Source organism: Oreochromis niloticus, linkage group LG7 (assembly GCF_001858045.2).
Source record: "Oreochromis niloticus isolate F11D_XX linkage group LG7, O_niloticus_UMD_NMBU, whole genome shotgun sequence".
NCBI lineage: Eukaryota > Metazoa > Chordata > Actinopteri > Cichliformes > Cichlidae > Oreochromis > Oreochromis niloticus.
Window position 1 is genome coordinate 2,739,524 of NC_031972.2, and position 22,329 is coordinate 2,761,852.

Genomic DNA, 22,329 nt, shown 5'->3' on the forward strand with positions numbered 1-22,329 from the left:
TCCAATCATGTCATCATGAGATATTCTAACATTAGTAACTCTATGTGCTAATGCAGCATCTGTCACAGTACAACAGCACAGACGGTTATGAAAAACAGAGACAGACTCGGATTAGTTATGAGACGTATTTAAAGACAGCAACACAAATTCATTTCAAACAGAAGCAAACGTAACGCTCAGTGAATTACTGCAGGAAAGGTTTCTGGTAGAAGGCTGACACCGGGTGGTTGCAGAATGTTTTTACAGAAAGAAATGTTATCCTTTTGCTAATAATGATATTGTTTTTGCTTCGTGTATGAAAATCACACAGACCCATGACCGCCGCCGAGGTCGGCGCTGCTGTGCCGTGCAGCTACATTTCTGGGAAAGGTGCATTTCAGGCTACATTGCAGGATTAGCAGAGTACAATGCAGTTTGACAAATCATTTGGTGTAAACAAATGTTTGTCTTAAACGTGGAAAGACTCCCTTAAAGTGTTCCTGAGATGTTGCATTAAGGCAACAGTGGAAAAGCTAGGGAAAAAAAGCTTCCAGCTGCCACTGACATTTCAGAAGATGTGTTTTAGACAACAGTGAAGTCACCTTAAAGGCAAAAACAAGCACTGATTTCAGCACTCGGCCAAATGATTACTCAAGAAAATAACTTCATAGTTACAATAATCATTAGTTTCAGCCGTTTTTCACCTTTCATAGCAAATTACAAAAAAGGAAAAAAAAAAAAAAAAAAAAAAAATGAGGAAAGCCACATAACCTGCCAAAAAGTAATGTTTGAAAACATCTCTAATACAGAAAAATGAAGGTTCTTAGTGTTAGTTATGAAGCAATTACATTTTAAGTGCTGTGACTGATTTTTTGCACATATTATATTAAATCATACCCACCACACCGCGGTGATCCAGCTAATTCATCCCATGTAACACACGTTTACCACACATACACTTTAATGGCACATTGACCTTTTTTTACTGCAGGACACAAACATAAAACACATTTGCTTCACGAGTTACCACGAAGCGACCCGCGAGCACAAAAACACACCACACAGAGGCTACATGCAAATATCAAATAAATGGCACAATGGCAGAACTTCAAGGCAGCGTTTTCATTTCCAGTACGCAGATTTAAGGCACTGTGACTTTTGCTACATGCATCTCGTAAGTGCAAAGCTTTTCAGACCTTTATCACACAGATGTTGACTGGTCAAATGTTTGGCCGCAGCTGCATGTAAGCGGATTTCTGTACCAACAGGTACTACATAATTCATTTCCACAGTATCTGCACAGGACCAGAGGCCTTCTGGAGCACCACCTATCACAGGAGGAGCACTTTCCCAGCTGTGTGCTGCGATGGAGTGACTGGCAGGATTTCGCCATGCTGCAGGATTTCAAGTGGAAGACTCTGCACTCGTGGCACAGGATCTGAGGGTCTGGATTGTTGAGATTGCAGCATTCGTGGTAGGCGATGGCAGGAGGGAGTGCAATTATTGATGCGGGATCTTCACTCAGAGGTAAGGAGCTCACTGCTGCACTGCTGCCGATGAGAGTGGGTGATCTGAGGCCTCCACTCTGCGTTTTCTTCACTTGTTTCACGTTGTGGAGATTCTTTCTGCAAATCTTAAGGACCGCACAGGTCTCATCGTGCAGGGTTTTGCATTCAGAGCAGTAAGAACAATAATCTGAGTTCTGGACACAGCTGCAGAGGTTGTAGTTGCCATCCTCGCTCTTCAGAGCCTCGATTGGATCTACCTGCAGACTTTGAGGCTCAGAGTTCGTTTCACCCAGCCTCGTAGCACCAGGGGAACGCCAGCTTGGCCTCTTGCTGTCCGAGGAGTTTCTGCTGGTGAGTAGCTCTCGTGGTGGGAATGATGCTGTTGTTCCGTTGCTGTGTGTTTTGACAGTGGTGGGTGATACGTCGTCCATCGTTGTCCAGATTAAAGAGCAGGGACTCTGGTCATTGTTGACAACCATCTGCGACTCCCCTTCATTAACCGGATCAGAGTACAGATCCACGTCTCCATCGGGCTGCTCCATCAGGGCCTCGCCGACTTCCAGCATCTTCTTGGTGTTCTCTACAGCAGCCTGTAGGGAGACATAAGCAATGAAGTCTATTAAGGTTTTTTTTTTTTTATCCTACTGTTGCATTTATTAGCAGGAAGAAGAAATTGACTCTTTTCTTTGCTAAACATTTTGCCTCACAGTACACCCTCCTGGAACAGACGTAGTACTACAAAGCAAGATTAGTGAGTTAGTGAGGCACGTTTTCTCAGATTTTAAGGGGTGGAAGTTAAAAACAGCTTGCTTGAGGCAGACAATGAAGCGAATGGCTGCACCAAGGCTGAAAAAAACAAAAGATGTCAACATCACATACCTGCAGGCCGTTTCCTCGCTGCCTCTCCATCACTGCGCTCAGCTCCCACTGGGTGTCACCGCTGTGCTTCCCCAGCGCTATTGTAAGAAAGTGGCACTCGCAGCGGGCCAGGAAGAAGGCACAAGACAAACGAAGGAGGGTATCCGAAGAGGTGGAGTTCCCTCTGTGCGTCTGGAGATGGAGCTGCTCAGATGATGACGCACTGAGCTCGTACCCTAACAGGTTGAACAGGTTCTCGATCTGCGCCGTCGACAGCACCGGGGTGATGTAGTGCGTGAATGTGCCGGAGTACATCTGGGACACAAAATGTCAAACTTTAAAATCAGATTTCATCATTTTAACTGAACACGTGAACTTTTTTTCTCCTTCTGGCCCACCTGGATTACATTGTACTCCTTCCTCCAGGGACCCAGGTACAGGTTCAAGGCTGCTTGCTCCAGCACCTCAAAAGCTTTAGCCAGGCCTTGCAGGCCTCCTCTGGTTCCAACTTGTCTGCTACATCCTGCTGCTGTGACTGCCTTGAGCGACTCCTCCATCACCCTCAGTGGATCCACACCTAGACAGTGGATCTCCTGAGCATTTCTCTCCTTCATAAGTCCCTCCACCTTTCTCCACAGCTCCTCATCTCTGCACGGCAGACTCGAGCCCTGTTCCACGATTTGGCACTCCAAACTGCGATCGTAGGCGCCCGTGAGATCTCTCTTCCGGGAGAAACTCATCTCTTTCATCCATTTATTAAGAGAGAGAAGGAGACAAAAATAAACCAAGATGATCCTAATAACTGATTCACACTTTTTTTAATTAATTTTTTTTTCTTATTGCAGTGCATCGACCTAATAGTGCCCACTGTCAACGGGTGTCACTGAGGGCGTGTCCTGTGAATTGAATTACACCTCATTTCATTCCAAAGGGATTGACAGGAAGTGGAACCTCCCACAGACTGTTGCAACGCCACATCAGAAGCACTATATTTCTCTGTTCTGTTAGAAACTATTCAATAAAGAGTTACAGTGTTACTACAGTTAAACACACACACACACACACACACACACACACACACACACACACACACACACACACAGGTGTTTTCTGCAGCACATGCTGACGTAACTGTGGCCACTGGAAATAGGAAACATTTCGACCTTTAGCCTCACTAAATAACAAACTCTGTATCAGCTGCGACTCGTTTTGAGCACATGTTAATAACGAAAGTGAAACTTTACCATAAGTGAAAATAAGTTGACTCACTTTGTGTTTTTACATCTACCAAACTTTAACGTGTTTTTCAGGGAACATCGGGGAACTTCAAGCTCATCAGTGAGGAAAACGAGAACCCCCTTTATCAGCCCCACTTTAGCATTAGCTTAGCCGCGCCTGCTACGTTAGTTACCCAAGAGAACTTACGGGTCGGACAGTGAACGCCCCCCCACCCCCCGCACATTGTAAACCGGCTTGTTTTCCTTACTTTATCCAGTTTGCGGTGAAGTGGCGCAGGGGAGCTTGGCACCGAGCTGTTCTTCAGTTTGGCCGACATATAATCCGTCGACGAAAGCGAAATCAAATTTTAGCTGCCTTCCAGTGTGATGTCAGTCTCAGTCTGTGTGGGAAAATACCCAGGAAGTGCGAGGAAGCGGCTGAACCTCCCCAAAGAAGGTGTACATTTTTCATATTAAGAAGACATCTATGTCGTTTTGAAAACACGCCGAATTACACATACGCTCCCGATAAACTTGTAAACGTAGCGATTTGAGTTTTAAAATGTGTGGTTTTAAGCCAAAGCGCGAGGCAATAGAAAACCGGTATAATTTGTAGGAAAACTCGGACTGAGAGAACATCAAGAAGGTATGTTCGTAGGTATGCGAAGCTGACATAACGCAGCTGGTTACAAGTGGGCCAGTCCGGCTTTGTTCGATATAAAACGTGTCTGACACACAGACTCACCTGTTCCTGGCAAGTAATCAGCTGTTTTGGCGACTCCGGCCGCACGACAATCCGCTCGATTATCTGGGTAACGTAAACATTGTCACGTGGCACGGGATTTCCAGTTTATACAGGGTGTGTTTGGGACCTGTGTCTGGATGTGCCGTAAGGTGGGTGGAAATACTGGAAAGATTAAATTAAAAGAAAAGTGATGTAAAACGGGCTGAAATACAGAAAAGGTGGAAACAGCGAGAAGCTGCAAAGTGTAAATCGATTAAATCAACAGTTTTCCTGCGTGTAGTTTCAGCCACGAGATGGCAGCATTTCACCTGCTGCGGCAGCCTCACCTCTGCATGAACCGCTGACACGGCACACAGACACAAACACACGTCTTCCTGTCTTTGTGAGGACGTTTACTGACATGATCACAGGTGAGCAGCTAGTTTAAACTCTTTAGCAGAGTTTTTCTGGTGCGATGGGAACATATCCATACATCATAAAAATAAATTCTAAAAGCATTTGTTCTGTGGTTGTTTTTAGGACGGTTTTAATGTGTTTCTAGATATGAGCAGCATATCTAGTTCTGAGCAATAGATTTGTGAGAAAAGTATTAATGTTGTATTGTACTAACGAAATATAATTCCTGAAAATATACCACAGGTTCATCACCCAAAGTGACAAGAGGCCACAGAATGTCCCAATCAAGGCTGTAAATTCTCTGTCAAAATCTGGTAACACCTTCGGGGTTTTGTTTGTTTTGAGCCCATTTGATGCAGAGTTCAGATTAACATAGACCGTATAAAACAGATGGACGTAACCATAATCTCTGGTTAACAAAAACCTTTTTGTGAAGCCTTGAGATGAATGTTTTTGCTGCTCCCATCTTAGTTTGCCACAATCTGACATCACACACGGGGCAGACCTGACTGCTCACTCATAAAGTGGTGTACTTATGAATGAACAGCCAGGCCCATCATGGAGCATATGCTGCTTTACCACCGTTCTAGATCATTATGTGCAATATTATGTTGAATTCAGTAGTAACTTAAACTGGTCATCGAGCCAATAAACTGACTGCCTGAATCAGTGGTCACAAATCTGAATTTAGCCTCACCCCTGAAAGGTGTCCTCACTCTCAGTACATGTTCCCACTTCCCACATTTAAATCTCTCCACCGGTCCTTTCAAATTTAGCCGTGCGAGGATATACACACACACGGAGACAGAGTATGGGCGTGGCTTCAGTGACCCCGTGGAGAAGGGCGGACCCGGGATCCTTTAAAGCATCCCGGTCGGGCCAGGATGCTCTGCACAAGCCAGCAGCTTCACTTCGCATCGAGAGAGTCAGCCTCCACCCTCCATCCTCCACCCTTCATCCTCCAGCAGGTCTGTGCAGCTACTATCGGCATGTCGAACTCGGACAGGGTTGTGTTAGCTCTAGGAGGAGCGGGAAAAGTGGGCTCCGGGATCGTTAAAGGACTGCTGGATAAAGGTAAGCTTCTCTGTAGCTCGAAGGACATTTGGTAGGGAAAATAAACTGAGTGAAATAGAGGAGGACAGTGAATTGTTAATGTGATAAATCTTTGGGACATCTATGCGTTTTTACGCGCAGGTATCTTTCCCCTTGGCTTTTACGCGTGAGGAACTCCATCATTATAAACCGCACTGTAAACACTTTACGGGCATTTTTGTGCGGTATGTCCACTTTGATTAAAAACAATTATTACTTATTTATACTTTATACTTATTATTATTGTTTTATTGTGTCTGAATTATTAGACGATTAAATAATGACCCGCCATAAGTGATCCCCCCGCGTGCGTAAGACTGCCGGTCCACTGTATTGGGGTTTCTATGCCACGCTCTACACAGACAGGTCCGCTAATCAGATTTTTATGAGGGTAAAAAAAAACGTAACATACTAATGGTGGCAACATTTGAGTGCGCAATGTGACAACTGATCTACCAAAAATCCCCTTTGACTCTCATAAAACTAAACTGCAACACAAATGATCTATAGTTGATAATAAAATGTTGGATTAATAATCATAGACGTGTCAAAAACAGCAGGCTGATCAGCCTACTGTACAGCTTCCTTTAATCTTCCTTTAATCAAGACTTAGGGGGAGTTACCAATATGACACAATGGAGTTCTCATAATAATGCTTCATTGTCAATAAAAGCATGTCCCATCAGGAAATCTTTGGAACAGTAAAGACAGAATAAACATTCTCAGGCAGGTGTGTGTGTGTGTCATTGTGTGTGTCATTGTACAGTTTGGCTTTGTCATATCTGGGATTGCTGTGTGGGTGGTTTTATCTGCACAGTCTCATAAAATCATATCTAAATTGATCTGAACTCCTATCATCATCACCTTAAACTAAATTACAGTTTATGGCGGGAGTTAAAAGAGCATAATTTCAGTTCTTGGCGTGAGCTTCATCCCTGTTTGGATTCTGTTGTGTTCTTAAAGCTGAAATCCGTTGTGGGTATTTACCGTGCTGTGCCTCCAGGAAGGAAGAAGCTGAGATGAGAGGTTATTGGTTGCATGTTCACAGCTTCTTTTTTTGAACTGAGCAGTAAGTTATTGTCGACTTCCCGGTCAGATTTCACTTTCTGATGACCTTGACAGAAACAGCACAACAACACAGGCTTATTAGCAGCGGTTCACTCTGATGTGAGCGAGGTCCGTCCTACTGTCTCTGTATTAAAGGTCTCTGTGTGTTTGTGTGTCAAGGTTTTAAAGTTGCAGTGATCTCCAGGGACAGCAGCCGCCTGGAGAAACTCCGATCGTTTGTCTCTCCCAACACAAAGGATAACCTAACCACTATAGTGGGAAATGTGGGTAAGTCAGGTTACTTATCCTGCCCGTCTCTGCTCTGAGGATTGCTTGCCTTGTCCACAGCCCTTATCGCATAATTACTGATTCCTCCCCGGCAAAAACTTTAAATACAAATCCAAACTGTGTTTAGTCAGAATGTGCAAAAGAGAGCCTGCAAAGTATGGGAGTGGCAACATACTGCATCAGAGCTGCAATAAATCTGTAGAAACCCTCACATGTAGTGCAGCAGTGAACGTAATGTTGCAGAGTGAGAACTTAATGTTCTCAGGTGGATACAAGCACCATAACTGGCTCATATACTCTTTTATCAGAAAGCCGGTTAGAGATCTGAAAATGAAAGACTGATTTTCTGTTTTGATTTGGTTTTATTTCCAAGATGGTCACCAACTCTGATGAGAAAATCCGATTTTACCATCATTCTTAGTATCAGGTTGTTTGTGTGTATGAGCTATCTTTAGAAAATACTCAAAAACCTCTTTGCGCCATTTTTTAACAGTGAGCTCAGGAATAAGGGTGTACTAGAGGCAGTACTTATGTTTCAGCCACATCACCTGGATGAACTCCAGGCACTCCTCCTGGCACTCCTCATTACTAACTTTCTGTGGGGCCATAGGTGAGAGTTAGAGCTGATCATCTACTCATCAGAAGGTGGGTGGTTCAATCCTGGCTTTTCCAGTCTCCATGTTCAGCTTGGACTAAAGCCCAGATTGCCAAATTGGCACATACCACTGGACTGTTTGCTCAGTAATGGAGCGCAGACAGTGTCTTGTGCAGGTTCACACTCCACAAGTTAGAGTTCGGTTCATACAGGTTAAAGCGAAGCTGCATGAAGTGTGACCCTTCAGATTTGTGGCAAGTGGAGCTGATGTTCTAAATTCTCATTTCAGACTCAGGTGGTCCAGCTTGCATGAAAATTTAAAAAGTCTGTACTCGTTCACTCACACAGTCTCCAACTGCTCATAGAGACTGTCTTTAGCAGTAGTGGTGCAAAGCCTGTGAGCTAGTTCAGGCAGGCAACCTCAGGCACACCAACACGCCTGCCTCTCCTCACGTCCAACACCAAACACACCCTATCTGTTTGGCGGCTAATTTAAGCTGCAGAATTTTCCATCTGAGCCTCTGACATGTCAGTGCTGCCCTGCATCACCGCCTGCTGGTTCATCCCCTCGTATTTGTACTGACTAATAAGCTTAGAGGCATGACACCAAACTCTAACTGTTCTGTTATTAGAACAAATCAATCATTTCAAACTGCTGTAATTGCACAGTCGTAGTTAGAGGGGTGGATTAAACCCAACCGACCTCCTGTCTCAGAAGTCTGTAGGCTTGTATTCATGTACAAATCCTCCACCGTACAATGTGATAAAGTTCCCATTTCTTCTGTCATCATTTGTCTGCATCTCTGCGACTGTCTTAAAAATGATTTACACATCACTCGATAGAGGAGCCTTTCCTTCTAAAGAATCTGCTGTTGAGTTGCGTGTGGAGGTGTGCGGGGTCAAGTCTAGGAAAACTGTTTAAATGTTCAAACATGCATGACTTGTTTATGCATTCATCTCTAGGAGGTGGCATTATTTCAACATTCTTTAAGCTCAACTATCAGAAAAGATAGGAACTTCTATCCATGAGCACATCTGTGCACTCTGCTCCTGCTACGAGATAAATGCTGACCTGATAACTGCTTGTTTGGGTTTAGCAAAAGACTGCACCTTGGGGTAACGAACATCACTGCATCTTAAAGAAAATAAGAGTCAGGAGTGACGTCCACCCCTGCCGTAACCTATCAAGTTCTTTGAGGATACTGGGGTTTGTGCGTCCTGTGCAAAAAGGAACGTTAATGGTGATTTGTTATTTTCAGACTTAGTCAAATGGACTTACACCCCATAAACACACCAAAAATTATTAAGAAAATTTGACTAATAGTTGAGATGGCATCATAGCAGCAGGTGAGGAAGGTGTTTATCTCCTACTGCGATGTATTATCAGAGTTTTGTTATTCCCCAGTAAGGCTGAAGTTCTATATCGATGCCAATTCTCTCCTGAAGTCCAGCATCTCTGTTTTCAGGCTCAGAGGAGGAAGCCGAGCAGGCGAAGCAGGCCCTGCTGAAGGAGGTGGGGAAAGTCACCGACATAGTTTCCTCTCTGGGCTTCAGCTGGTGGCAGGGAGGACCCCCACACACCCAGTCCCTCAAAGATCTACACTGGGTCAGTGCACACACACTTTCCAATATACTGATTTGATTTCTTCCCCCTCACTTTAAACTCAAGCAAGCATGTTACAGGAGAGTCATTGGGGTGCTGTGATATTTCCTTTCCTGTGAAATCTGCAGGTAATTGAGACGTTGCTTTTCAGCACATTTGTGTCATGGAAGGCCTTCTACCCCTTGGTGAGGGACGACTCCAACTGTACCTATACGTTCATCACAGGTGAGGCATCGCAGACAGCACCCTCCATCACCACGACGTCCACATTACAGAGAAACGCAGTCGTATTGCTGATGTAGCCTATGTCTCCTCTCCTGTGTGTGTTTGCTCAGTGGGATGAGGCGGTTCGTGTGTCGCGTAGTGCTACTTTGCCTTTGTTCTACCTCTCTCTACTAGTACTGAGGTAGCATCTGCCAGACCTCAGGACGGCGTTGCTGAGCTCTGCTTCACCGATGCTTTTTCTCTCTCTCTGTGACTTTGCTCAGAAGTGATTGGGCAGCGTGGAGATTGTTTAGGCACGCATGTAGTGGTAGCTGGATGGTAGCACTACCATCTTTGGAACGATTCAGTTGATAAATTTACCAAAAGGATCAAAGAATCAACAAGTTTTTTCTCTGGCTGAGCGGTTTTGTTTTCTCTCTTTATTCTCTCTGTCCACTTGGGGTCAGCAAAACAGCTGCCATGCTATTTTACACACTGCATGTTCTCCCACTCTGACAGACTTGCTGTGTCCTTGGGTGTACCCTGCCTCTCGTGCAGGGTCACCTGTGATAGCTGCTCGCCTTGCATTCCTGGTGTGTGTTTATGTTGTGTTTTGCTGCTTTGCCACAGGAGGAGCAGGAGAGAAGCTGCTGATGCCTGGTACAGGCTTCCTCACAGTGGGCGCTGCCAGCACCCTGGCTTTCTGCCAGGTACTCCGCGAGGAGTACCCCGAGGTGCCCTGCAAACTCAACCAGGTGAGATTCCAACGGGATTACACAGCAGGGCCTCAGATAAACTGCACAGAGTCGGCTAACATGACTCATGACCATTTAGACTTGACCAAAAGAAGTCAGCTTGCAGCTCAATTCACATGCCTGCCTCCACAATCATCTACGTATGTAATTCTCTCTGCTCTCTAGTGTTCACACGCACAGCCCTGAATTTCTTTGGCATTTGCTCACTCAGGGGAAATCCGTAATACTGACACCACTTTACCACCCATGCAGATTCAGTTCTTCCTTGGTGCCTTTGTGAGAACCAGCTCACATTTCACCACATCCAAACATTACATAACCTTATTCTGTAATCTTGCATGACAAAAGTTAATCAGGCATTTTATCTAAATAGTGCATGTGCATATTTCTGCCTTTGTGCAAACATGCATTTTTAGTCAGGAATATGCAAAAAGCTTCATGAACTTGGCTGCTAGAAAAACAACTTTGATGCAGTCAGCCCTTACTAATCAAAAACTTTACCTGATCTCCTGTATAAGGTCAGAGAAGTTGATCTTTTAATTACGCCTGGCAAACTAGATGAACTGCTCGTCTCTACCTCCACGATGTCTCTCAACCTGATGCGTCAGATGTTTTTGTACATCTCAGAAATCGTCTTTGGAAACTGTTGAGAAGTGGACGGGGACTTAGTAGTTGTGAGATGATTGGATGAGCCATTTCACAACTAAAACTTGATCTTACTACCAGTTCAGCCCCTCTCCTCTTCTCTTCTGACAGGTGAAGATTAACACAGGTGTAGCCACTCCTGATCACATGGCCCCCGGCTTCCTCAATCATCTGGACCTGGGTGAGGCTGTTGCCGCCCTCATCGAAAGACGAAACACCTCCCACACCGTTTTCACCATCAACTGCCCTGCAGACTTAAAGAGCGTCCTTCTGGAGAGGAACCTTTAGACTCCAAAAAAAAGACCCCACCTTCCTCCAGCATCTCCTGGACAGGATCGCACTGCTTCTTCTCCTGCGCACTCCAGAAATAATCTCCTTTGATTTCCTGTCATGCAACTCTGAAACCCATCCATGCTAGGCGTTGCATATTTTCCTTCCAGTTCTCACATTGTTAGCAAGTTTTCTCTCAGCATGTGCTTTTTATGGGATATGTAAGAAAACCAACACCTTCTCCCTATTATCTGTTTCTGTGCGTTGTTACATAGTCTGTTCTGCCAGCCGCGTCAACAGAAGACGTGATACACAGCTCCTTTTTGGTATAAGTGTCATCTTAAGGCCAAAAAATCAGACAGAGCACATTGATAATGACTGTAGCCAAGTTAGCCAAGATCCCAACAACTGGTCCAAAATGTAAATGTATCTACAGGCCTAGACTGTACTCAGTGGAAGTTTTGACCACTACGAGTTCAACGGAATAATTTTTTAATAAGCTAGTTCTGCAGCAGCATGCACTCAGACAAGTGGCTGTTACTACCAACAAAACACCAATGTCCAAACATAGCGCTTAGGGAACAGACGCAAACATGCAAATAGCGCAAGACAAAAATCTTCTTTGTCTTCAATGAGGTCGCTGGGCCTCAAAGAAGCACTAAATGTAACTGTGTTTCCATGGCAACACCATGAGGCCCGGTACAGTTAAAAAGCTGAAGAGAACAAACTGTCACACTTCAGCCGTGCATGTATCTGGACAGACTTTAGGAGTTCAGTATGCTTGAAATTTATCAACCATGACTAAAGAGAACGTGTTGCTACACGATGGAGTTAAAAAGTTTGCCATTGCTGCATCCACTTTCTCCCTCCCCTCTTGCTTCTCTGAGAGCTTCAGTGTTTCCCGGCGGTGTAATCGCACTTAACTCTGTGAAGTATCCTGATTTGTTTTAAAAGAGAGAGACAAACCTACATCCCACATCTTTTTGCCAACTTTCTAAATCATTTCAGAAGCTTTTAGATCATCCAGGAGACACTTTGTTTGCAGCGTGCTTTAAGTGAGCAAGTTCATACAACATGTCAGACTGCTGGTTTTGGAAAGCTCAGATACAGTCAGATGATCCAGCCATCGAAGTATAGCAGCTAAACTGGATGAAGATTGCGACATTTGCCTGGTTACAGATTCAGCAGCTTGAGCCATTTTAGCCTCTTTGTAGCGCTTATGCAAAAAAAAAGTTTTACAAACACAAATAAACAAGATATAGACAATACTGCTGATCCCGTGTACTTTTTTTTCAGGTGTATCACTGCTCAGAGGTGCGGTGTTTCCTAGAAAACTTCCCTCAGCACTGGTTAGCATTGTGGCTTGTAGAGTGTTCTGTTTATCCGAACTCTCTGGTTCACCCCATAGTCCAAAGACATGTACAGTAAGTTTTAGTTATTCTAAATTGCTGTAGGTGTGACCTGTGGTTGCCTCTTACTCACTGAGTAAGATTCTTTGAACCCTGACTTGGGTGAAATCAGTAAAGTAAGAAAAACAAACCAGGTTTAAGCCTGGGGTTGGACTCCTCAACGATGATGAGTTTAGGCCTCAGAGGTTTAAGGCAGCATTTTTCACATTTGTCCACCACGATCGACGAGACGGCATCACACCCATCTGGTTTATTCGTTTTAACTGGCTCGACGTCACAAATGTTTGTGTCGATCCAAAAACTTCTCATTTACAGTCGTCAGTGCAAAACTTTAAAAACGAAAGTAACTTCCTGTGTCCAGTGTCTTTCTTATTCTCCCCTCTTACTCTTAACTTCCATCTAATTGTGAATACCTTAATGAAACTCCCAGAGACAAAAAAAATGAGCAGAAAATAATATTTTTGTGTCAGTTTCATTTTAATTTACAAACACAGAATATCAACCAAAAGTTTTGTTCATGTCACTGAGTTCAGTAAAGAAAACCTGACTTAGTACTTGTTGGAGAAACCAAGCGCAGTGGTAAGATTTGCTTCCTGTCGTTGGCGGCAGGTCGGTACACATCTCAGGAGGGAGTTTGGTGCGCTCCTCTTTACTGAAACTCTAAATCCTTCAGGTTTCTTGGCTGCCGCTTGGCGACTCAACCTTTCAGCTTCTTCCTCAGATTTGTGAAAGGATAGAGGTCTGGAGACTGGTTAGTCCACTCCATGACCCTAATGTGCTTCATACCAGAACACCCGTCCATGACCATCTTCAGTGACCTGGCTGAGGGTTCCACGGTGGTGGGAAGGTGGGAATGGAAGATTCTGTGCAAAGGTGTGCTTTCTACAGCTAACAAGCTGAGATCAGGAGACTCTGTAACTGATTTCCACATGAACACACTCTGTGGGAGCCAGAACCACAGCGTGGTCTGAAAGCATGAAAAACTTTATGTAATGTGCTTTTCAGGATTTTGGGTCGATATTCTGCCTCTGTCCATTAAAATGAAACTACCATAAAATTTAGAGACTGTTCATGTCTTTGTAAGTGAGCAAGTTGAAGTATGCAAATACTTGAGAGCATTTGAGTCGATGTTAGGGTGGGGCAGCCGGGACATATTTACATCAGGCCTAGCGTGACTCTCTGTCCCGTTCACAAGCACCAGCTCGACCCCCTGTGGGCCCCTTTATCTGCCAGCCATTATTCCAGACAGTGTGGCCCTTAAATAAACAGCGGATTGCGAGAGGGCATTGTTGTCTTGTATGTTGTCATGCAGACATGCTGGCTCGAGAATGTAAACTTCTCATGCAAACAAACAGATTTTTGCCAAGGATAACTGGAACTGGACCTGAAAGCAGAGAGATGAAAGTGAGAGTAGGGTAGTAGTAGCCTCTGGAGGGGGCAGGGAGCCAGTGCGCCACAGTTTTTGTTATGAACTTGTCGGCTGACGGCTCAATTAGGCCAAATTATAATTAAGCAAAGGGAAACTCATTGGGCCCCATCTCCTCTTCTACCTCCCTCCTTTTCTCTCCCTTCTGAAAAGGACAAAAACGGTCAAATATGCCCACACAAACGGCCACGTTTGCTCTGCCGGTGACTCACGTCAATCTAATAGAAGAAGAAAACTGGCTTTTGTTTTAGGGGGCACGAGGGACCACAGTCTTCTGGACTGAGGAGCGGGCAGAATGGAAATGTGGGCGCAAAGATTAGAGGAAATGAGGAAATTTAACGAAGGAGAGATTTCAGCGGTGGAGCTCCGGCTTCCATTTAGAACCACTTTTAGTAGCATTAATTTGGTTCATAATGAGACCACTTGCTTAAGTTCACTCAGGTTTGGGGACATTAATCTATGCACAGCTCTCTGAAGGTCCTGCCACAGCATCTCAGTCAGGTCGAGGCCTGGACTTTGACTGCAGCACTTTGATTCTTTTCTTCAGTTTGCTCCAAGCTTTAGCTGTGGGACAGATGGCCTCACATTGGACTCCTGAATACTTACAGAGGAGTTCATGATCCACAGCTCATCATCCATCCACCACCATGTTCTTATCCTCCAGTCAAGTTGGTAACAGTCTTCACTTCTGAAGAGCACATGAAATCACAGCCCAACCAACCCTTTCACTGTCAGAGGATGTGCTATAAACCAGAACATGCTACAGTATTTGCAGGAATTTTTATTTTTTGGCTGTGGTGCAACAAGTAGAGCAGGTAATAAGTGAAAGGGCGGTGGTTCAATCCCCGGTTCCTGTAGTAAACACCGTCACCGATGAATCCCTGAGAGTGTGTGGTGTAGAAAGCACTTCAGGCAGGGACGTGAAAATGCCCCGAGTGCTCAGCTAGAGCAGGAAAGCACCAGTCCACACTATCATTTGCATTTTTGAGGATAAAAATGTTTTAATGATAAATGCCGGATAAATAGATTTATTTCGATAGTGCTGAACTGAGCAGGATAAACGGTTCCAGAAAAGCAGTTTGGTGGCGTGTCTCAAATTTCCATCTGCTTCTGATTAAACACTGGAGCGGCTGAGACGAGAGGAATTAAAATTTTATATCAGAAGTTAAAAACAAGCCTCGATCTTGGCAGCGCGCTGCTCTGCCTTTCGTGAGAGAGCGGCGAGACCTCACCGAAGCAGCGCTGCAACTTTCCATTTTTGACAAACCAACACACCGCATGTTGACTCATGGGGCGACACCATAGGCTGGTAGTTTAGTTGGAGAGGCAGGGGCTGTTTTTCCCTCCTGACATATCATCTCTCCCTGCCTGAGGAGGCACTGTGGAAAACAGGGTCAGAGAAGTCACCAGCCCATAAACACAGTGTCTGTGCAACAACAGCTGTCAGCATGCTCGATACTTTGGAAGTGATTAATATAGGTTTACTCACTGCAGAGGCTCGTGTCGCATCGACGGCCAGCTTTGAGGTGAGGGGAGCAGAGTCGTGCTATCTGCACCGGAGCGTGCTCCACAGCAGCAGCAGCGCGGCTCGTAAACACGGCTGTACGCCAGCGCTTCATACTAACCGTCTCCATTGTGAACTCATTGGTTCAAAATGTGGATTGTTAAAGTGGTTTACAGCGTGACAACAGACTGAGAGAACATCTCGTGACAGCAGCCGTGTTTGGTGGAGTCACTTAGACCCAGATTTGTATCAGGACCACAGATGATGATCAGGACGAGTTTTCACTCAGTAAAACATTCACACGGAAAATCTTTTGCTTTGGGACCATCGCACGTTGACTCAAGGTGCGACGGTCTCTGGACCTGGTTATGTTTTGGGATTCTTGTTTGTTTGTGATTTTTATGGTGACCTAAAGTCATTTAGTCTCTTGCTGTTTTTGTGTTGTGATGAACGGACTGTACTGATATAGAACTGAACTTGTATAAACTTGATAGGCAGGTCAGAGCTGTTGTAAGATCTAGCTTTTTTCATTTGAGGCAATAAGCCAAAATAAAGCCCATCTTATCAAAGCAGCTTTTTGAGACAGTAATCCATGTCTTTGTTACATCTAGGCTTTATTGTGGGGTTAGAGATGCGTCCATTAGGCGTCTGCAGGTTGTGCAAAATGCTGCAGCGCGTCCTTTAACTGAGCCCATTACCTCCACATTACCAAAACCTAAGTATAAATTTAGAGGTGACTGTGTTTTTGCTGTAGCTGCTCCAAAGTTGTGGAATGATCTGCCCGTGCACGTTTGGCAGGCCTCTTCTCTTTCTGAGTTTAAAACTCTTCTTAAAACATATTTATTTGCCTTTGGCACTCTTTAAGGGGTTGACTCAACTTGTTTTACTAAATTGTTTCATCAAGGAGCTGAGGAGCTCGCTGCCCTTGCTGTCTTGTAACAAAGGTTACGATTCATGTCCTGATTTTGTAAATGAACTGAAAATGAACTGAAAAAGGGGAAAAAAAACACTTTGTGGGAGCGAGAGGAAGCGAGTAAGTGGAGGGCATGCTGGGTGCTGCAGCGGCCTCTGACTGATTCGGAGTGGCATGTTGTTTTTTCCTCGAGTAGGAACAGGCTTCTGCTGTTATTCAGCCATGTGCCCATCACATCCTCCTGCTCGATCCAGGGTTCATCCTCACACAGACACCTAACAACCAAGTGACTTAAAAACCAAACTAGGAAAATCACATCAGCTCCAGTTACCACTGGGTGACTTTTGTTTCCCTCTGTTAATAAAGACCAGACATCTTCCAGGATGTATCACTGATTCACGGATCACTAATTAGAGGTTACCAACCTCCATATGGCTTCTTTTGTAAATTGCAAAAGCAGGAAACTCTCCTGCACGATAATCAATACACCAGATGTATGAAAACACACTGATCTTTCAACTACACTTTGAACCAGGCAAAAGGTGCTGTGATAATCATCTGAGCTCATGCACACTGCTTAAAAAAGTTAAAGGAACATTTTAGGAGATGAAAAAATAAATCATGCTGGCCATCTTTACTGATATGGAGTAGATAATGTGTTAGGAATGAACAGATACCACATCATTTGATGGAAATGAAAATGATCAACCTACAGTGGGGCCAGAATTCAAAGATATCAAGTAAGAAAGGATGTGGTAAGCTAGTCCATTTTGCCAACATGCAATTGCAGCAACTCAAAATGCCCCTCACGTGCTTGCATGCATGCCAGGGCACGCTCCTAATAAGGAGACAGATGGCATCCTGGGGATCTCCTCCCAGGTCTGGACCAGGGCATCACTGAGCTGCAACCTGACAGTGTTGGACTGACTGAAAGCTAATGTCCCAGAGGTGTTTTACTGGATTAAAGTCAGGGAGAGTAGGGGCCAGTCAACGGTTTTAATTCCTTCACCCTCCACAAACTGCCTGCATACTCTCTCCAGGTGAGGCCGGGCATTGTTGTGCCCCAGCCAGGACCCACTGCACCAGTGTAAGGCCTAAAAATAGGTCCAAGTATTTCATCCCGATACTGACACCGGCCCTATACAACTGCAAAACTAGTGAAAAACGTCAAGCGTCCTCCGCCTGGAAAACCAGCCATGTTTCAGGATTGTCTCATCGTTATCTTCAGTAACTTTGAAGCAGCTGAAATTGATTAAGCCCCTTAACTGAACAGATCAATATCCCAGAAGTTTAATTTGTTGCTGTACTTAAAAAAAACAAAAAGAAAAATTCCTGTAATTATTTTTGAGTTAATATTTAAGCCACTGAAACTGAAGCGTAGCACAAACATTGTGAATAGTCTGTAGCACACAGCTACATGAAAGCAAAAACAGCATAAATGTGGTGGAGAAGCCCAGTTTGGTGAGGCCGAGCAGACACCTGCTTAAGACGACGCGCCGGTAACTCTTCTAAATGAATGACTTAAAAAAATAATCCTTAGAGTTCGTACAAGAGTAAACTCCAGAGAGGTCAGACCCATTCTTTTCTATCAGACTGCAAATGTACTTATTAATGTTTTAAACTTGGACACTTGAACATGTGAAACTGACTTGCTTCTGGTGGTCATTAGAGGAACTGCAAGTTTTAGAGCTTCTCCTGAAATTTTACTTCAACAATTTCAACATGTTGTGTTAATACGGAGTCAAACATCTTTACACTGACAGAAAGGGAAGATTAACTCGTCCGGCCCACTTAAGATAAAAGTATGACATCATTGCTACGCTCGAGGTATCATGGAGACCACTCAAAGTCCTCAAATGCATTTTGATCATTTCATTTGAAATTTTTTCCTCCTACAGGAACAAAAAGAAAAGGAAACAAAACAAATCAACATTTCTTCTCTTTATTGTCTAATTTGTCCAACACATTCATCATTCTTAAAGTTTCACAGTACAGCAGTTCAATAAAACCGCGACTCATTGGACAATAAATCATTTACATTAAATCGACGCCTCAATTGTCTTTACAAAACACATTATGACATTTTCATTAACTATGTAAACGTTACAGAGGCAACTCTTTTTATGTAATTGTCAGAAATTGTAGGCAGTAGTAAATTCAAAAAAAAAAAAAAGAAAAGAAAAAAAAAGCTCTTTTCACATCTTTTGGATGGATACAAAAAAGAAACAAAAAAGATACAACCAGTAAATTCAAGTGGAAAAGATTCAAACAGCTGAAGTGTAGCTCACATTATTTGACCTGCACTGAGGATTTCTGGGACTTAAAGAGCTGCCGGTTTCCACCAAACCTGCAGGAAATTAATTTAAAGAAGAAAAGAAACTGGACCCAACTGATTCTCATCCCAGCACTGAAGACTCAACAGCTTCCAGAGAAAAGATGAGGTGTTTAACAACTTGCATCCAAATTAGCTGCACTGAGATGTGTGTAGATGTGAAGGGAGGAATGAGTCAAAATAAGGTTTAAAACTTATGAAGATACAAAAAAAAAAAAAAAAAAAAAAAAAAAAAGCTATGAAATAACCTGGATTATGAGAGTGTGCAAATCCACATGACGAGAAAAGCAACCCGAGTGCCTGCAGTTAGTAAAAACCTAACCTAAACACTGCAGCGCTCCTCATCGTTCCTGTTCCACTACATTTCCACCAATCACCCACAGAGTCCATCTGAACATCCAACACAACCTCACCTCTGAATGCCTCAAAAACCCAAAGTGCAGAAATTCAAACTTAATCCAGTCTGGAGCTCATTTCTTTTTGCTAACAGTCTTAAAACACACACAAGCATGCAAAAATTATAAATGTGCGTCATTTCTTTAAAAACGGTTTCTCTAGAACAGATGACTTTCCAAATCTCAGTCTAAGCACCCACACACCACACTGTAAACTTCAGTAGTGCTTTTAAAATCAAACTCCTTCACATTTTAATCATTTCCTGAATCATGTGATTGAGTTTTGACACGTTATCCCTTTTCCTCATTGAAGCCCCATTCACACTGCTTTTCTTTGATGGAGATGCGACAGTTTTATTCGTCTTACAGTATGTAAACGTCACTTCACTCCAAGCTTCCCGTGGATAAATGCTCGTTCAGCCCTTCCACTGAAAGCAGAGGAAGCGTAAACACCTACATACAGCTGTGCTGGGGACTGGTAAGTCGATGCACTTAGGAAATCTGAAGTTGAAGTCATTCATGCATAACTGGAATGTGAGCTACAAACAGCAACTGCTCTCATTAAACTGCATTTTAATAACTACATAATTCAAATAGAGCAACAATTAGTCCAACTGGTGCCACTAAAGGCGGAAATTAGCATTAGCAACTGCTTTCTTTCATCAGCTGGAGAGAGTAAATGAAGCCCACGCTAATTATTCTCAGTAACATGTTAACACATGAACATTTGCTTTCTGTTACAGCATTTGCCTCAGACTGTGTGTAAGCTCTGTTGCTGTAGTTGGAGGAGAGCAGCCTGTCAGTCCCCTGCAGGGAGGCGGTCATCGTGTCGCTCTCAGGTCGCAGACACGAAAAGGTCAAAAATATTTGAGATGGAGAGAAGTAGTAGTTCAATCCTTTCTGCAGAGAAAGGCGTATCCAAAGAAGTCTGGACAGCAAACACAGCAATCCTTGGATAAGTCCAACTTCAACCAGTCTGAAAACACAGCACAGGTCCCAGAGCAGGCGCTGATGTGGTCAGAAACTGCTCACCGGCACCAGTTTATGATTGGTTAAATGTAACGTACGTCTGTATGTGTGCAAGAAATATGCATATGCAGTTTCAGGGAGCTGCAGGTTCAGCTGGAGCCTTTATGTACTGCAGCAGGGGTCACGGGGTGAACGGAAGGATGTGCAGCAGCCTACAACACACAGTGGAGAAAGATTTTACTGGCAATACATTTAAAAATGCAATATCTACACTACATGAGCTGCATGTGGCCATTTCTGTATTCTCCCTGATCTTCTGAAGAGGATAAAGGAAACAAGTTTCCCATCTTGGAGGGGGTTGGGGTGGGTATTGCCAAAATTCATAATACACCCTCTGAACATCAACCAGGTCAGCGGTGACCTACTTTCAGGGTAGGGTTAGATTAAAATACAACTCTTTTAAATGTGTGAATGGCTCTGCTCCCAATTCAGTCAGACAATTCAGCCGTAAAGGTGTAATCACAAGTGGAGCTGTCAATGCAGAATGCAAGTCATCACAATGTAAAAACAGCATTGGGTCGGTCGCCTGTTGAAGGCCACAGATCTGGAACACACTCTTCATTTGATGTTTGCGTCTTCAGCCATTTTAATGTTGTTGTTGCTGTTTTCCAACTGTTTGATCTCATATTTGTACTGATTGGTTATTTAGCCTAACCCGGGACAAGGTCTGCATATTAGCTGCGGGTAGAACTCCATGAACATTATTCACAAGTATGAGAAAAAGTTATTTGTTATGGATGTTTCTTTGAGCCAATTTGTGTTGCTGATGTTTTTGCCACCTGTGATTGGTGTAAACAATCACAGGTGGCCAATGCAGGAAGATTGCGCCTTGAAGCTCTGCACTGATTGGTCGATAAGAGGAGCAGTAAGATTCGGGGATGAAGGAACTCTATTATTTTGAAATACACGTCACCATTTTTTGAGACGGCTGCAGTGTGAAATTCACTTTGCTACACAGGATAAAATGTTTGCAATGTCGCAGTAACGCAAGTAAGCTACTCTGCAGCCATGCTAACATTTCAATCCGGGTCAAAAACATGACGTTACCATTTTAAATCAACCGTCTGTCGTTGCCGTGTGAGCAAATTAAATGAGTATTTAACAATTTTTTTAAAACAGTCATAATCAAACTATCAGGTATTGACAACCATGAATGTACTGGTACTCACTAACAAATCGCGACATTCCCAGCTACAGTAAAGTGTCAAAGAGCTGCTTTTTGGTAAGCCAACACTAATTTGTTAAGCGACTGTTGCTAGAAGCCTAAACGCGCTGCACATTAATGATAAGGCCCCCGGTTTCCTTTGACCGGCACTTCGTGTTTTGAAGGTCATATCTGAGTACAGAGAGAGAGATGGGCATTTGACCTTTTCAGTGTTTTGCTGCAGAGTGATGACTTTTAAGTCTGCTTCGTGGTCGTGTCTCTGCTCCACTGTCAGTGTTGGTAACTTGCAGTGACTGCTGAGACGTACTAGGATTAAATGTCCAGTAAGAGTAACTGCTGACAATCAGACATAATACATGTCAACTCGTGCTTGATGACTGTTTCTTACTTCATAGGCGGTTTGGGATTTCTATGGTACATTATTAAAAACAAGCATTCAAATACCAGTCTGAACTTTGATCATCTTTAAAGTCAAAGCCACGGAAAAGCATCTATACATTATATATAACTAGACATTCAATCTAAATCTGCTTCTCCAGCATGAAGCTGATTGCTGTTGCTGACAGCTCTGTGCAGCGCAGCAGTCTGCAGAGTTCAATACTTGGCTGTAGTGGAATCATTGTGTCACTGGGAGTTTTGGGAGACGCCAGTTGAGGAATGTCACATTTTGTAACGTGCAGTGTCATCTCGCCCCATCCTGCAAAGCAGCACCTTGGGTGCCAGACAGGCCATTCAGTGACACACTCATCCCTTGGTGTAATGCATCAGACTCAGTCTACTTCACTCCGGCTATCACTCCATCTCAATGACAACCCCTTTTCACAACTGCATCCACACTTCAAACCTTCCTCCAGATCAGCCGGACAAAGCTTTTGAGAATGAGGACAAAACTGGAAATGTGTTCACTCCTTTAACAGCAGCTCAAAACACAACGACAAGGATCTATCAGTCTGC

At 43.8% G+C, this 22,329-nt stretch overlaps 3 protein-coding genes across 9 annotated transcripts in view; 1 reads left to right on the forward strand and 2 right to left on the reverse strand.

Annotated features, from left to right (window-relative positions):
• Positions 1-111: 111 nt before the first annotated feature.
• Positions 112-10,987, reverse strand: spata2l (spermatogenesis associated 2-like). 5 transcript variants are annotated; one of them, XM_019360886.2, is made up of 4 exons: positions 10,789-10,987; positions 2,744-3,087; positions 2,367-2,660; positions 112-2,077 (listed from the first exon to the last, which is right to left on the reverse strand). In XM_019360886.2, exons 2-4 carry the CDS (start codon positions 3,083-3,085, stop codon positions 1,181-1,183), a joined length of 1,533 nt encoding a protein of 510 aa, XP_019216431.1. In that variant the 5' UTR covers positions 3,086-3,087; positions 10,789-10,987; the 3' UTR covers positions 112-1,180. The 5 variants fall into 5 exon arrangements, with proteins under 5 accessions (XP_019216431.1, XP_019216430.1, XP_013120698.1 ...); XM_019360885.2 differs by lacking the exon at positions 10,789-10,987 and adding an exon at positions 4,308-4,432; XM_013265244.3 differs by lacking the exon at positions 10,789-10,987 and adding an exon at positions 3,832-4,299 and having other exon boundaries at positions 2,744-3,094.
• Positions 3,880-12,470, forward strand: si:dkey-238o13.4 (uncharacterized). Of its 3 annotated transcripts, XM_025908831.1 has the most exons (9): positions 4,315-4,456; positions 4,588-4,717; positions 4,947-5,017; positions 5,480-5,777; positions 7,023-7,130; positions 9,192-9,331; positions 9,457-9,553; positions 10,163-10,287; positions 11,044-12,470. In XM_025908831.1, the coding sequence occupies exons 4-9, from the start codon at positions 5,588-5,590 to the stop codon at positions 11,218-11,220; spliced, it is 837 nt and encodes a 278-aa protein (XP_025764616.1). In that variant the 5' UTR covers positions 4,315-4,456; positions 4,588-4,717; positions 4,947-5,017; positions 5,480-5,587; the 3' UTR covers positions 11,221-12,470. The 3 variants fall into 3 exon arrangements, with proteins under 3 accessions (XP_003439430.2, XP_025764616.1, XP_025764615.1); XM_025908830.1 differs by having other exon boundaries at positions 4,588-5,017; XM_003439382.4 differs by lacking the exons at positions 4,315-4,456; positions 4,588-4,717; positions 4,947-5,017 and adding an exon at positions 3,880-4,019.
• A 5,910-nt stretch (positions 12,471-18,380) lies between these two features.
• Positions 18,381-22,329, reverse strand: part of vps9d1 (VPS9 domain containing 1) — a 36,224-nt gene continuing 32,275 nt past the window's right edge. Inside the window, exon 17 of the mRNA XM_003439527.4 lies at positions 18,381-20,362. The gene's annotated coding sequence lies outside the window, so the exon portion shown is untranslated. The remainder of the gene's footprint in view (positions 20,363-22,329) is intronic.

Coding starts and splice junctions, on each gene's coding strand:
- si:dkey-238o13.4 (XM_003439382.4), top strand. CDS start 5,588: ATGCTCTGCACAAGCCAGCAGCTTCACTTCGCATCGAGAGAGTCAGCC. Junction 7,131..9,191: donor CACTATAGTGGGAAATGTGG/GTAAGTCAGGTT, acceptor CTCTGTTTTCAG/GCTCAGAGGAGGAAGCCGAG. Junction 9,332..9,456: donor CCCTCAAAGATCTACACTGG/GTCAGTGCACAC, acceptor TGAAATCTGCAG/GTAATTGAGACGTTGCTTTT.
- spata2l (XM_013265244.3), bottom strand. CDS start 3,900: ATGTCGGCCAAACTGAAGAACAGCTCGGTGCCAAGCTCCCCTGCGCCA. Junction 3,095..3,831: donor TTCACCGCAAACTGGATAAA/GTAAGGAAAACA, acceptor CTTAATAAATGG/ATGAAAGAGATGAGTTTCTC. Junction 2,661..2,743: donor AGGAGTACAATGTAATCCAG/GTGGGCCAGAAG, acceptor TTTGTGTCCCAG/ATGTACTCCGGCACATTCAC.